A 16,479-nucleotide genomic window follows, 5' to 3' on the forward strand; every position below is an offset into this window, starting at 1 on the left:
GAGTAGCAACGAGTAGGAATTCAACTGTAGTGAATAGATGATGGTTATTGCACTAGCTTAGCCAGCTACATTATGATGACAACAATGATGATATGTTAGTGCACAAGCTGCATTATCTTATGGGCTTGCTGTGTATGACAGAGAGACAAGCTCAACTCAGGTTTTGCCAAAAGTGTGTTGTTCAAGCTGTTGAAGCCACCTACCGTACGGCAAAAACAAGTCAATTCCAATAATCATTCATTATTTGCTTAATTAAAAAGACAACATTATCCGATCAAAAAGAAAAAGAGAAGAGAATTCATGCATGATTTCTTTTGCTGCTTGTGACTCTCACTCTCTGCGCCCTGCTGCCACTCTCATTTTCATTCTGCATCTCAAGAACAGCAAGCTGCCATGATATAATAATATCATAGCTCTAAAATTCAGTGTCGAAGCATCCCGCCACTATCTTTGAAACCATTGATCTTGCAAATGGAATGTAACTTAGGCTATACCTGTACATGGCAAGTGAGCATCAAGTTTTTCATGCTAAAGCAAGGCAAACTTCAGCGCAAAACCATTTTAACATCTACAAGAAAAGTGCAAATACAAACTAGGAAAACAAGACAATACTGCTTCCATTTCAATAGCATCATGCATGTTAACCACGCCACTGTTTTTTTCTCTGTTTAATAATTATAATAAGAACAAGAGGCAGTTTAATCTAGTATAATGCCTAAAATCACAAGGCAAGTGGGAAACACAGACAAGTTATCAAAAGAATTAAGAACTTCACCAGACACCAGATAAGATCCTTTAGGGGGCTAAGCAAGGAGCTACTGTAGAATAATATTGCTAAAAAAGAATAAATTAAAAGAGTGTCAAGACAGTGTCTTTTCTAATGATTCTCAAATCCAATAATATATCCGAAGAGAATTGTAAGGGTCTTTTGCAAAAAGATCTGAGTACACTACGGGTGTGTTCATTTATGGGACTAACAAAAATCTACTATTCATCAAATTTTTTCCCCCAAAAACATTAAATCAAACACCTATTTTTTATTTTTTTATATTATACTAAAAATCAATTTTTACATTCAAAATATTACATCAACACCTATTTATATCACATCATACGACTATTTCAATTCAAAATTTTTACTATTCAAATCACAACTCAAAATCCAAACCCCCAAACAAACACACCCTACATACATCACTTTGATATTTCAAGTGCTCTTAGCGGACCATTTCAAAAAATTAAAATCCCTCACTGTAATGGGCAGTAGATATTGGGAGAACTGAATTATGAACTATGGCTTCATAATTGCTACTAAAAGCTAGGCAATAGATTTAGTCTTTCATCAATTGGTATGCTTAAAGTTCTGAAATGCTACGAGCAAGTTAAAAACTCACCATACAAGAGCCCCAAACTCCAACACAATTGCCAAAAGTGTCAATAGCTTGTTTTGAACCTACATATTAAGGCAATTTTATCCAGGCAGCATTAAGAAATGTCAAAGGAGACACAGATTCAAAGGATAGGATAATCGTAAAACCACTCACATATTCTGCACAAAAAAGAGCAATTATGATACTGGCCATGTATATTGCTGTTGCATATATGCGAACTGGATCAAGCATCATTGTCAATTGTCTTTTCGGACCAATGAGAAATGCTGTGCTGCCATAGAAAATCTTAAAGTCAGCACATTTAAAATTTATTATTTTATAAGAACAAAAACACAATTTACATTCACAAGTACATACAGACATATTATGTAACACCCCGGCCGGCTCAAACCGGAGTATCACCGCCGCGCCATACCGGAAAGCTCATTCATCAACCAACGGGCCATACGTTATGGCGCTAATGCTAAAATAACTATTACAAAACAACTACTTAGAGATTTAGAATTAAAGCGCACTGACTTATCAATTAAATAAGTAAAGTTCGAGTCAAAAACATAAATAAAAAATATTTCAAAAGGCATTAGTCTTTAAACATAATTAATGAATTTTAAAAGCATTTTAGAAGTTAAAGTAGTTCTAGTTCCCCTGATAGATCATATGACGTGGATGCATCATTTAAGTATAACAGAAACATCATCACCTACAAAAGGATTGTAAGAAGAGGGTCAACACAACGGTTGAGTAAGCACAATTAATCGAAGATAAATTAATACGGTATAATGCCACAAAATCATTTGAAGAAGATAATTGAATAAGCATATCACGAAGAAAACTCCACTAAGCCTTAATCAAGGTCGGCTCGATCCGGTTTTCCAACTTTATTACTTCGTATGACACGTCACACAGTTACACATAACAAGCATAGGGTCACAACCCTCAAGGAAAGCTCCACAATGTGTATCTAAGGGTTTGAAGACCAAAGTACACGTAAATTAATTTATTTATTAGTTTGCGAGGGGCGCCAAACGGCCCACAACCCTATAGTCTCCAATATAACATACCAAGAGGGGATTGTACGCAATCCAACCCTCCACCACGGATGACGGTCAAAATACCTTTTTCATCGTGAATGACGGGTACCTCGGAATCACCCAAAAAGGGATCCCGCCATCTCGATCCCTCGACCTAGCGCATTCGGGTTCTAGTTCGAGGTTAGCTAGTTATCCTAAAATACCGGTATACCCTCACGTGTTTGCAAGGTACAGAGGTAGAAAGCTATGCCTTATCATCCAAACAATCGACGAGTTGATCGAATTCAACGGGTAATTTTAATTACCAATTTGATCCAATACTCAACATGCTCTTAGGAAAATTTCAAAAAGAGTTTCCAATTCAAAAAATTCCAATTTCCATCGTTGAGACAACCAAACAAAAAGTGGAGTATTTAGAAAATCCAACAAAATCATTAATCTTACTTTATTTCGCCACATAAGAAAATATAACTAGGTTAGGGCAAAACTAGGGTTTCAAACCCATTCCACAAATTCTGCGATTTTCAATTTAACAAATAATCTTCACATAAGCCTTAGATGACATTATAATCAATTTTCTAGAAGAAATTGGCAAAACCTAACACTTTTAGGGCAAACTCATTTGACAATAATTTTGAAAAAATATCAATAGAACAATAGATGAGGTCCAGGAATTACAACATATCATCTATCTAAAATTAATCTCACTTACCTTAAGAGAAGAGACCAAAAGGAAGAGTTTTGGAGAAGAAAAATTCCAAGGAAGAAGAAGAGGGGGTTGGCGGCGTGTCTGGCTGCTTTTTTTTTTATTTTATTTTATACTTTATTAAACATAAAAGACTTGGAATCATCCTCTATATATACACAGGCACTCTACCCTGGATACACTATATCTTATCAAATCCACACTTGGATATGATATATCTTAACAAATTACCGATAAAGATATCTAAATCAAGAGATACAGATAAACTAAATCTAGTTTATTATTTATTTTACCCCAAACTCAATTTTGCTCTTAATTTAAAGCCAATTCCTTAATTTCTTACACCAAAAGCCCAAAATAAATTAGGCCTAAAATAATATTGTCCGACTCCGGCGTCGAACTCCGGCAAGTTCCGGCGAACTTCTGGCAAGTATTTTTACGGGGTATTACATATTATGTATATAAGATAAATACCGATGATATACCTGTCTCATTATATCAATAACATAATAAAAGATGTTAATATGCACCACTTAACGATGACATATCATCAAAAAGTAGCGCAGCATATTGGTTTCAAATAACTATTTGATCTCTAATCTCTTCCTCTCCTCATCAAATAGGTTTGTCTTCTGAATTTTGGCCTCAAAATCATTAGACTCAAGGAAACCTGAAATTAGGTCCGGAAGTGATGAGTCATTCCTATTGTTGAAGCGAATGCCCATCCCCATTGGAAATGTACTCTATTACCCCTCATCCCCATCACTACAAATTGGTGCCATACAAAAACAACTTGAAAAGACTTTGAATATTTGATTGGTAAAATTGTTTAAAGGTATGGACTTTTTAAACCACATGCGAGTTATAAACAAATTTGTCTTTTTAAATATTTGATCATTCATGCCCTTTTCTTATGAGTTATTCTTAATAGAAATATTTCAAGTCTAATATTTTATGAATTGCATTCAATTCCACGCTCCAATAGGTTTAGTTTCAACATTCAAGTTTGCGTATAAAGGGTAAAAGAGCTCTCCAAAATGTCAATTCAAGTGGTCCCTTGATTATGATGGTATTGATTTACGTTCCAATTCAAGTGGTCCCTTGCTTAATTAGTTCTTTTCAGTTAGTTAATTATTTTTCATTTGCTTACTTCACCCTTAGGTTATCGCTTAGGTTTTCGATTCCATCATTTTATGTAATTGATCAATTCAATCCACAATATTGTACCAACTGCCATCCACACTTGGTAGACATTGGAAGAAACGCAAATAAATTGCTTTATACCTAAGAAATGAGGGCTAATAGGATGACACCATCCACCAACTGAAATAGTGGGTTTTCACTTAGACGAAAACATGATCAAGCATAGACCTTTGTAACAGGAGCAAATATGGTACAAAACTTTGAAATATTCATGTCTAATGACATACGAATCTGGCTACAAAGGTATGTAACCTTAGTTAAGGAACATACTAATTGAAGTCATAACATGTGATGATTTTAGTGTATCCTTGCACCATGCCAAGACAATTTGCCAATTCACTCTAAACACTAAAAGAAGATGTATTGTCTGGTGTACTATTGAAGCACTTTGGGAGAATCCATTAGCAACCATGCATAATTTGTGCATACAAAACATAGTACTAGCTTGACATCATTTATTCACTCCAACTCTAAAACCTTTGAGTGAAAGAACTTCAATAAAAAAAAAATACATCATATTCTACCTGTTGTCCCCGGAGCCATCTCAGAATGTTTAAAATCCAATCTGACGCATCAAGATTTCTGTATAAAGCACCTATTAGAGATATTCAGTTGTAACTCAAGATTTTCCGGAGCTCCCATCTGCCTCCCAACAGGCTTTCTTGGAGGCATAAATAACTAATTTCACTAATCATTTACAGTTATTGGTTCTATTGAGTTGGAAATTGATTTTGATTTAGAGTGTCCTCTATTTTCAAGAACCTGAAATTTGAGTTAGAAATGTTATATGCATTCTTGATTAAGTTTGGTGACAGTTTGTATTGATTGCTTATTAGAATTTCTACTTTCTACAGGAGAAACCATACAAGATACCGATTCAGGCGAAGTGAAGATTTAAGACATCACATCAAATGTTGCAGACTCAAATAAGGCACTTCTTGATATTCTGGTGTTGAGAGGACGAAATCCAATCGATCAACTAACGAGTTTATAAACTAGTAATGTTGGGGTGTGTTTGTTTGAAGGATTTTGGAGGATTTCTACTATTCATCCAATTTTTTCCCCCAAAAAACATCACATCAAACACCTATTTTTCATTTTTTATATTATACTAAAAATCAATTTTACATTCAAAACATCACATCAAACCCTATTTATATCACATCATACAACTATTCAAATTCAAAATTTTTACTATTCAAATCCCAATCCAAAATCCAAACCCCCAAACAAACACACCCTTGGTTGATTTCTTGTATCCTTGTCAAGCCTATTTTGAGTATCATTTTAAGATATTGGATAGTAATTTTAGGCCTTGATTAATATCTCCTACAGTAGGTTATTGAACCAACCCGCGTTAAAAATCTATGCCATTTACTATCTGCTTGATGCAGCCAAGGTAATTCAGCAACATACCAGCTATGCATGTATAATAGAATTGAGTCTTTTACTCAACAACTCGCTGACAACACTTTATTTGCAGTTGTTATAACTTAAAATTTCTTCAAGGCATTATGGGATACACTCAAAGCTGATCAAATGGAACTCTTTCGGACATTCCTTTTAGATAGTTAGCTTCCATAAGGTATTGGGGATTCTTTCATCACCCATATTCTATAAGAATCAAATCCCTCAGAGATCTCTCAATATAAGTCAATCTCTCTTATTGGCACCCTTTACATATACCTTGCAAAGACTTTGAATATTTGGTTGTGAGATGTTGTACTACCTTACATCATAAATCAACCACAAATTGGTTTCTAAAATGAAAAAAATAATAATAAAAAGGTAGCATATGGTATTCTAAGCAAGCAATTGAGACAATGGAGTTGATATGAACAAGATTATTGAGATAAGAACAATCAAACAATCAAACGGTATCTAACATTTTCCCAATATCCTCCAAGCTCGTTTATTCCAAAATGAAGTAATGATCCTCTAAACCCTAACTACCCCTCTTTAAATATTCCTTACTTTACCTACGTACTAAAAATAAAATAAACCGACTCAAGACAACCCATAACAAAAGATAAGCCCTGCTAAGATATAACAGATTAACAGAAGACTACTACAAAAGACTAATGAAAACCTAAATCCAGAAAAAGCAGACCTAAACTCATCACCATCGCCCATATACAAGTAATGGTCGAGACTCCTCTCACATTTTCATTTCAACCTCGTGCTCTCCTCACTTTCGCTCTATAAATGCTCAAACGCAACAAAGAAGGGTGCTTCGGTCTCAAACTAAGCCTCATAAAGCTTTCGAAAACATAAATTGGACAACATTGCTATCTATCCCAAACAAAATACGATTTGGTAATGAATGGATATCATGGATGTCTAGATGTATATCCTCAGGCACACTCTTCAGTTGTGGTAAATGGTTTCCCAACCCACAGATTAAGGCACCACAAAGATCTTAAGGAGACCCTCTGTCTCCATATCTAATTATTTTTGTTGGAGAAATATTGGGGGCTTGGGGCCAATTACTCAAGAAGGTGAAAAGCATGAGCATAGTAATCACAGTAAAGTATGGTGCCACTGGTCGTCTTTTAGGAGAAGATATTCTGTTAATATTAGAATTAAAGGAGAACACATGAGTAAACAAACCTAAGGTGAAATACTAAGAATTAACTTAGATCTGCTCATAACTAAACTGAAAGATCACCAAGCATTAATGTAACCCTTTACTGGAACAGGGGATGTGCTCAAAGGATCAAGAGGCCAAAAGTGAGTGTAAGTAATCTCTAAGCCAACTAAAGGATTGGCAGCTGAATACACCACTAAAGGCGGGCTTTTAGATGATTCTATCTAAGGTCCCAAGCATAGTGCTGTCGAGTACCTTGATGGAGTCCTCCCACATATGACATTGATAGATCGTAGGGTGAAACGGAAGAGAAATCTTTATTCGAATGAATGAAAGATAACCTACAAAGGAAACCTATTCGCTCGCAACCCAAAATCCAAATTATGACTAAAAAAAAAAGAAATCCAAATTATGACCGTCTACCTTACCATGACCTAGATGGACCTTCTATATGTGGGCCCATGGACTCGATTCATATGAAGTAAAGACTCAATTCATACGAAGCAAAATACTCATAATTCAAAGAACAGAAATAACAAATAAACTAGCAATTCAAAAATAAAATAATAATTAGACAAAGGTCTGCTATTTGATGATTCAATGTTGTGCTATGATCAGACCCAAGTGGGCTTGATCCTTCTTCCCTCTTCTAATGTAGACCTTGACCTTATCCGACCTCATATCAGACATCCCAGTCAAAAAGCCTCCAAGAAGTTTCATATCCCATTTCCAAATGGCCATCTACCAATCTCCAACATCCTGGATAAAACCCACGCTAAAAGAGGTAAAAGAAAAGAAACACCTAACATAGCTTTGAGGCGCTTTGCCAAAGAAGACAATGGATTGTCCCAAAATGGACGATGATTTCCATTACCAATCCAAGAATCATTTTCTTTTCTTGTATAGTGCCCCATGCTTTATGAATGTTGAACCATGGCCTCGAGGAGAGCTTGCTTGACTTTCTACCGCCCAGCCCACTTTGTGAGTAGAGGGTTTAATAGATGTTGGGGGGTGAGATTAAGTCAATTCCACCAAATTTGTTCTTAGAGCATAGGACATTGCAGCTAGAGATGCATTTTTCTATCTGATTCTAAATCACCCCAAATGAAACCACAAAATTTGAGCTACAAGGAAAAGGACATTTTGAGGGATTTGAAAATGGACAGGATACAAAAAGGCAGGCAAGTCAAGACTGACTAAAAAGGTGTAACTCTACCACTGAAAATTAGCATTTTGGCTTTCCAACTACTCAACCTAGTGTCCGTCCAAGATAGGATTCCAAAGTGAAATATTGTTACACTTAGCACCAACAGAGCCCCAAGGTATGTGGGACGTAGATGGCCAACCAAGCAATTGAAAGAAGCCATGGATGAGACCAGGGAATAATGAAGCTTGACTTCCAATAGAGCACTTCTGTAGAAAAAACACCTTGGGGATGGTCACAATCTGAAAGCATTTCAAAATGCGTTGAACTACCATAGGGAATCTGGGTTGGCATCACTCATAACGATTGTGCTGTTTGCAACTTGAAGGTGGGACAAAATAGGCCCTACTTGGCCACAACGGACCCCTTTAAAGAAGCCCGATAATACTGCTTTCTTCAAGAGTACATTAAGGAGCTTTCCCATAATAGATACGCTGATAGAGGCCACCGTAATGGAGGCTTACAAAATGCCAAACGCGCAGAGATAAAAATCCATTGATTATAGAATGAAGGAATTCGTCAAGGGGCACTTTGAAATCCAGGAGATCAATTTGGCACTTAAACCCATTTTGCCCATAATGGAGAGTAATGAAAACTAATTGGCATTGTGAAAAGCTTTCTCAAAATCAAGCTTCAGAATAAATCCCCCGGCCTGCCGTGCTTGACATATTCACTTTGTTAGTAATAAGAACCACATCTGTTGTTTGTTTTCCTCTAAGAAACCCAATATGCTTGTCAATAATAATAGAAGGGAACATATTTGTAAACCTGATAGTAAATGTTGTTGCCAGTACCTATACGAGTCCCTGATGAGCGATATAGGCCTGAAGTGTGGTTACATATGTTGGGCTTGCCATTTTTTCTCAAGGGTGATAGAGTTCCCCATTACCAGAGGAATATAGTTTCTGGAGAAGATTAAAAAAAATCCATAACATAATCCGATTTTAGAAGATCCCAGAAGTTAGTCTATGGGTTATACTACCTAACCGAGTGTCTATGGGCTATATTACCATTTGTTATTCAGAATCGCAGCACGGGATAGCAGCACATGGTAGATGATTGGTACCGAATGTGAGCCTATGGTTTATATTACCTAAATGAGTGTCTTCGCCTAACCTCAACCCTAGCTACCTCTTCTATTGAATCTCCCAAATTGTTCCACCAGTGACTAGGTATCCCAACTTGTCTAAGTAAAAACATCTTTTTTTTAGTATTTTGTCACTATCTTCGTTACCATGTAAGTCCTGTGAGCTTGGAAAACAAATTGATGATTTTTCTCATTGTAATTGGGTTCATTTAATAAAAATTAATTTAGATCATTTACCATATTTAGAAGGTTTCGCTGAACTTCATACGCAATTTCATGTATCTAATAAGATTTCAAGGAGCGATAATAGTAGAAAATATTTTTTTCACCCATTTAATGATTTTATTTCCTCTCATAAAATTTGTCATCAACCATCTTGCCTTTCCACCCAAAACAAAATAAGGCGGTTGTGCTTAAGAAATGTCATTTAATAGAAACAACTTGTACTCTCCTCTTACATTATAATATTGCTTTACAATTTTGGGTCGATGCTCTCTTTACAGTACATTTTCTTATTAATCTTCTTTTGTCTACTACCTTAGGTCATTAGATTCCCTTTACATATCTTCAACTTAATGTGTCATTATATCCTTTCCCTCTCCATGTATTGGTTGGACATGTTCTGTTCATGACCTTTTTCTAGTTTGGACAAGTTACATCTCCATCAATCAAATGTGTTTTCCTTGAGCACTCTCAGGTTTAAAAAGTTATCAATGTTATTTTCCTTTTACTTGTTGATGTTAAGTAGTGCAAATGTGACATTCTTTGAGTTGTTACCATACTTTACAATACGCATCCCTTTTCATCTATTTCCTCAATACTTGTGCCCTCACTCCAATCGTCTTTCTGTCCAACCTTCACTTTAGATTCATAGTCGGCTTACATGCATCATCAGGTTATATCTACCTTACCGTTGCCAACACCTATTGATGACTTAACTCTGGTTCCATTGCTTCCCCGACTGCAGCTCAACAATCACTTGTTGCCCATCGTAGAGGTACTCGGTCCATTGGTAATCCTAAACTTATTTACCATTTTCGTAATTATCATTGTTTACCTTCTTCCATGTGTAGTTTTGTGTCTACTTTAGATCTATTTCTGTTCCCGCTCTTGGCATGAGGCTTTGGGTCATCTAGGGTGGTGTCCAGCTATAGCTAAGGAAATGTTTGCTTTGGTTGCTATTAATACTTGGTGTTGCTCTTACCGTCATGAATGACGCCTATAGCTTGTCTATGGGTCTATAAAGTCAAGGCTGGCTTTAAGCTCACTCTATGATTTGAAACAATCTCCATGGGCATGAGTTGGACATTTCTGTCTTGTTATCCAAGCATTTGGGAGGGCACAATGTTCATTTGATCACACCATATTTGTATTTATAACAGACCTCTAAAGGACATTTTGTTTACTTGGTTGTCTATGTTAATGAGATTGTTTTAACTGGGGATAATATAGAAGACACAACATGGTTGAAGGAGCATTTGCATAACCATTTTCAGACAAAAGATTTGGAACCACTAAAGTATTTTTAGGATTCGAGATTGATTAGTCAAATAATGGTGTTATACTATCGCAACAAAAAAATGGCATGAATGAATGTAAAACTGTGGATTGTCCTATGTATCCTAGTACAAAGTTGTTACCTGGATAGGGACAACCCTTAACTGTTGTTTGATGATATAGGTCAGCTAGGAAAATCAACTATCTAAATGTCACCCGACCAGATATATCATCTATGGTACGTATGGTAAGTCAGTCCTTCAATCCCCTTAGGGCTCCCACTGGAAAGCACTAATGTGCATTTTGCCTCAACCCTGGTGTTTCATGAATGAATGGAACATATTTAATTAGATTGTCACTTATCAGGGAAAACGTATCATCTGCATGAATGAACACCGAATATGTGTCTTGAAATGATCAACTTGCAGATTTATTAACAACAACCCTTAAAGATTCTAAATTCGAGTTCATCTACAACAAGCTTCAATCGTATGGCTTGTGCATTTCAACTTGAGGGAGAGTGTTAGATTCATATCCCTGATTATTTGGTTATATAATGTAGATAGATTCATATCTAGATATAGTTAGGATTATTATGATTGGATAGCTTTTCTTCTACAAAATGGAAAGGAGATTTAATTATTGAATTGTTACTTTTAAAATTCAGTAGCACAAATCAACTGTAAGCCTAACCAATGCAATAGATCTCAGGATATAGTAGAAACTAGATTGAAATCCAGGAATAGAGCTTTATTTTATAAATATGTGATTGTACAAAGCTAAGCCTTTTTTTAATAGTTGATAGAGCTTGTTTAAAACAGGAATACTGCATTGGATAATGTTCTAAGAAATAACAATTAGCTTGAAGCCTTGAATTTATGACCCAACAACAAACCTTCCAAGAGCAAGCACATTGCCAAAGGAGAATGTTATCCCAAATTTGATAGGATGGAAGAAAACAAGCATTGACTGTCAATCAAAAGTGAGAAACAAAAAGGTCAATCCAGTTTCTATAGATTTGATCAGCATGTTATCAAATTAGAAAGCAATGATATTTGAAGTGAAAAATGCAGAACTTCCAAACATAACAAGGAAAAAAAAAAAAAGAACAAATAATGGCATCATCATCATGATCAATCAAAGAAAGATAGGAAAATATGTTACCATGAGTGTGCAAGTTATACCCGCGGCTAAGCAAATTGCAAACCCATACAGTCTCTGTCAGAGGAGTAGGATCTTATTATGAAAGATTATCACATAAAGAAGAAATTACGGCTCAAAGAAACACAAGAAGCACAGCAGTACTACCCATCACCGCACATGTAAGGCAAAGATATGGTAAAGAAAATTTTGAAAGCAGTATAATGTTAATCCATCCAAATGTATCTCTGTTATATATATAATTCAACCCATTATGAAAGGTCAGCTGGTGCGCCACAGTAAACTCCTCAGCAAGAATCCCTAAACCTCAAAAATTCCCTGCAAACTGAAATTTAATGCCGATACAAACGAATGGAAGCAGCTACATTCAAATGTCATAATTTTAACTCGCAGACGTTTCCGTTGTCCTCGTACCCAGGATCTTATGTTTCTTCCTATGAAATCTAGCATGGAGTTTATTGAAACCAATATCGATAGATTGCTAAACAAACAGATTGCCACTCCAGTTGAAAAGGCAACAGAATAAAGCCCTTTCGATTGAGTACCTGCTTTGTTGATAAAGTGCAATTGCGATTGAAATCATCGAGGAAGGAAGGTTCTGGCTGCTCTTCTTCATCTCCAACCTCCATTCCCACCAGCATTTTCATCTTCTCAAAGGCCTGGTTCATCCTGTCCATTTTCTATTATACGAAGCCCTAGATCTTACTGATAGTTTCTGGTAGATGTGATCTGAGATTCATAAGCATGGAGGAGGAGTGAGGCTAAGCGGGTACGAACCGACCACCGACCACCAACCACTGTGGAAGCAGACGCGGGCAAGACTAGGAAGAAGAGCTTTAACGCATTGGTACAGCGAAATGGAAGATTTCTCATATACAAGTAAACGAAGAGAAATAAATAATGGGTAAAATTGGTTAATAACTACAAGTTGATTGAAAATTCGTTGTAAAATTTCTCTTTGAACCTTTTTTGTATGGCTAGGACTTTATACAATATTTTTTTAAAATATAAGTACCACCAAACAATTTTTAAAGTAAAATAAAAATTTATATTGAGTTTCGAAATTACAAAGAGATTTTATTCAATATTTTTTTTCTTGTTGTAAAATATAAGGAGCTCTAAACAATCTTTAAAATAAAATGAGAATTTACATTGAGTTTTGAAATAAAAAAAAAAAAAAAAAAAAAGAAGTTTCACGTAACATTTTTTCATGACGTATGAACCTGCCGCCGCTACCCCAAAGTGTTTACACAACATTTTTTTAAAGTATAAGGAAACATTATCCAATTTTTAATGTAAATGAGAGATTTACAGTTTCGAAATCATAAAGGAATTGTGGATAATTTTGCTTAAATAATGATACATGATGTGTTTGTTTTTTGGTGGCGGATCTTGTGTTGATATGTGCATCCACCACCACCGTGCTGATAGAATGTGAACAGTGCATCGCAATAGATAAAAATTGGATAATTTAGATTAAATAGGGGTAGGATTGTCATTTTAAGTATAAAAAATTACTAGGTGAGTTTGTAACTTTCCCCTCTTACTGTTTCAATCGTCTTTCAATCGTTTAAGGTAAATTCATTCTTTCATTTGTCTTCTTAAAATCATTTTCTTAAACAATTCACCGCCTTCTTGATAGCTTGCTTATTAATTTCAATTTAATTAAACTCAAATCGTTCTTTCTGTATACTCCTACTTTCTCTTTTCCCTTCCTCTTTCTCTCTCGCAATCTATCAAACCGCGTCGGCAATTGCCACTGTCCATTTGTGGTAGCGCTCCCCCAGCCCTAGCAACCACTACCATATTCTTCTTCTTCCCCATCTTCTTTTTCTTATCTATCTATCTCTTTCTCTCTTTGTTCTTTTTCCTCTGACTAGTTGACCACCACTTGCCCTTACCGCTACCGACAACCTCCGTTCTTCCGCCGATCCAGGACCTACCGTTAGGGGTGGAAATAGGCCAGGCCAGGCCAGGCTTTGGTTAAATAGGCTTGGCCTGTCTTAAAAAGATATGGCCTGAGCCTGGCCTACCAGCCTGAAAAAAAATATTTTTAAAGCCTGAGCCTGGCCTTTTTAAAAGCCTGGCCTGGCCTACGAGCCTGTTTAAAAGGCTACATAATAATTTATTATTATTATTATTTTTTTTTTTTTTTGTAAATTTCGTACTATAAATAAAAAATAAAACAGATACAATTATTTATATTATATATAAAAAAAATAAAAAATTCTGTTTTTTAATGACAAAAATAATCATTTTTATTGCCATATAAAAATACAATATGTGTGCACAACATCTAACATGAAATAGAGCTCCATCGAGGACAAGCTTGGTGCTGCGTGATATGTAGTCTTTTAGATACCTCAAGCACGAGTCATTATATGAAGCATTGTCAACTGATACTGAGAACACTTTATCTTCGATCCCCCAAGCCTTCAAACATTTGAAAATGGCATTGGCTACATCAATTCCTCGCCTTGGAGCAGGCACCTTGACAAAGCTTAAAATCCTTTTCTGAAGCTTCCACCCAGAATCTATAAAATGACCAGTGATTACCATATATTCAATCACTTGATGACTGGATTTCCACATATCTGTTGTCAAGCTAATCTTGCTCACACTCTTTAATAATTCCTTCAATGCTTTTCTTTCTGCTTCATATATTGCTATGCAATCACTTCGTATCGTCTTACGAGAAACTTTCTGAAATTCAGGGTTCGCATACTGAAATGACCATATAAAAGCATCGTCTTCTACAATGCTAAAAGGATACTCATGTACCATAATAGAAGTGGCAATGACTTCTCTCATCTTTTCATTAGAAAATCTAAACCCCGGACTTATAAACGGATTACTTGAATTGGATGGCTTAAAAGGAATGACACATTGTTTCTTTTGTGAAGCCATTTGTACTGACCTCTGCAAACACCCTTCTGAATGTCTCTTTAGATGGCTTGTGCTCGCACCTCTTCCCCCAGTAGCAAATGCATTTTTACAGTATTTGCAAATAGCTTTCTTAACACCTTCAGCAACTTGAATTTCATCAAAGTCATTCTACACAATTGAAGTTTTTTTCCTTTTTTTCCTATTGGCACCTTCATTTGCTTGATTTGAATTCCTTTCGTCTTCATTTCTGTTATCATCCACAGGTTGGCTTGAAAGGGAATCCACTGATATACTATTGTGTGTATCAGATGGAAGATCAAAAATATTTGTTTCATCCATCGAAGCCATATCCTGCTTCAAAATAAATAAAAAAATTTATTTAATTAATGATATACATTATAAACGAAAATATCAGAAACTGTTCATTCTTGTAAATATATATCTTATATTTTTCTACAAAAATATAAAATTTTCATTTTAATCTAAATAATATAAAATACAAAAATAAAAATAACAAAACTATTTTAAAAAAATGACGTTATAAAAAACAAAAAAAACGTCATAAAAAAATATATAAGATAAATAAAATATAACAAAAAAACAAAAAATATATATATTGAAATTCATATCTAAATAAAAATAACGAAAAAAAACATATAAAAACGATATTTACCTTATTTTTCCAAATTCCACCGGTAGCAATAAAAAAGAAGAGGCGATGAAGACAGAAGAAGGAAAAAGAAAAGTAGTGGGTCTCTGTGAAGAAGATTGCAAAACCCTGGACGGCGTGGAGGTCTGGCAGCAGTTGCAGGCTTGCAGCGGTGGAAAAGGAATATGGACAGTTGTTGTTCAGTTTACAGCGGGATAATATTTGAATTATGATAAAAGAAACAAAAAAAGGAACATGTGTGCAGTAGTTGTTCATATTTGAAATTTTTTATTGGGATAAAAATTATTTTTATTTTTGTTTTTTTTTAATAAATTTATAATTAAAATTTTTTTTTTTATATATCATTATTATATATAAAACTATTCTTATTTTATAATAATAAAAAATAATTTTATATAATAATAATATTATTATTAAACAGGCCGGCCTGTTTAGTAAATAGGCTTTTTCATAAGCCTAAGCCTATTCTGTATATATAAACAGGCTTTAACAAAAATCTGAACCTGGCCTTTCTAATAAATAGAACAGGCCAGGCCAGGCTTGATGTAGGCCAGGTCATAGGCCCCTGACAGGCCGTCTGGCCTATTTCCACCCCTACCTACCGTGAACCACCACCGTCGACCAATCGATCTTTCGCGAACCCAAGTTTATTCTGGCATTTTCATAGTCAGGCATTTTGATGCTTCTTTTCTATTTAGATACTAGTTTAAGTCAGTATTCTATATCAATTATACTCGTTTTTTTTTTTTTTTTTTTGGCAAGAAATTTAAATTCAATTGCAAGTCCATTAATACCTATAAATAAATGGTGAAGGCTTCGAGTTCCAAGGATCCTATTATCCAACTCTTCTGCATCCCTAGGAAAGATGTTATTTCCAGATCTATGGTGGGATGCCCAGTACGCAGTCGAATTGCCACCCCATGTTATGCAACCTCATATCCACAGTTGTGGAATTTTCTCAATATTTTACATGGAAAATTGGCCCCTTGACTTGAATGGGAGAGTGTGTGAGCAAATTGGCAAGCGTCAATTTATGGTTAGATTGTAGAAGAAGCA

At 35.3% G+C, this 16,479-nt stretch overlaps 1 protein-coding gene across 2 annotated transcripts; it reads right to left on the reverse strand.

Moving 5' to 3' along the window:
- Positions 1-135: 135 nt before the first annotated feature.
- On the reverse strand, positions 136-12,732 carry LOC127263349 (uncharacterized). 2 transcript variants are annotated; one of them, XM_051292331.1, is made up of 6 exons: positions 12,413-12,732; positions 11,871-11,924; positions 11,602-11,675; positions 1,545-1,662; positions 1,395-1,453; positions 136-494 (listed from the first exon to the last, which is right to left on the reverse strand). In XM_051292331.1, the coding sequence occupies exons 1-6, from the start codon at positions 12,542-12,544 to the stop codon at positions 416-418; spliced, it is 516 nt and encodes a 171-aa protein (XP_051148288.1). In that variant the 5' UTR covers positions 12,545-12,732; the 3' UTR covers positions 136-415. The 2 variants fall into 2 exon arrangements, with proteins under 2 accessions (XP_051148288.1, XP_051148289.1); XM_051292332.1 differs by lacking the exon at positions 11,871-11,924.
- Between the last annotated feature and the right edge of the window lie 3,747 nt (positions 12,733-16,479).

The sequence above is a fragment of the Andrographis paniculata genome, unplaced genomic scaffold (assembly GCF_009805555.1).
Source record: "Andrographis paniculata isolate CXL003 unplaced genomic scaffold, ASM980555v1 Contig69END, whole genome shotgun sequence".
Classification (NCBI taxonomy): domain Eukaryota; kingdom Viridiplantae; phylum Streptophyta; class Magnoliopsida; order Lamiales; family Acanthaceae; genus Andrographis; species Andrographis paniculata.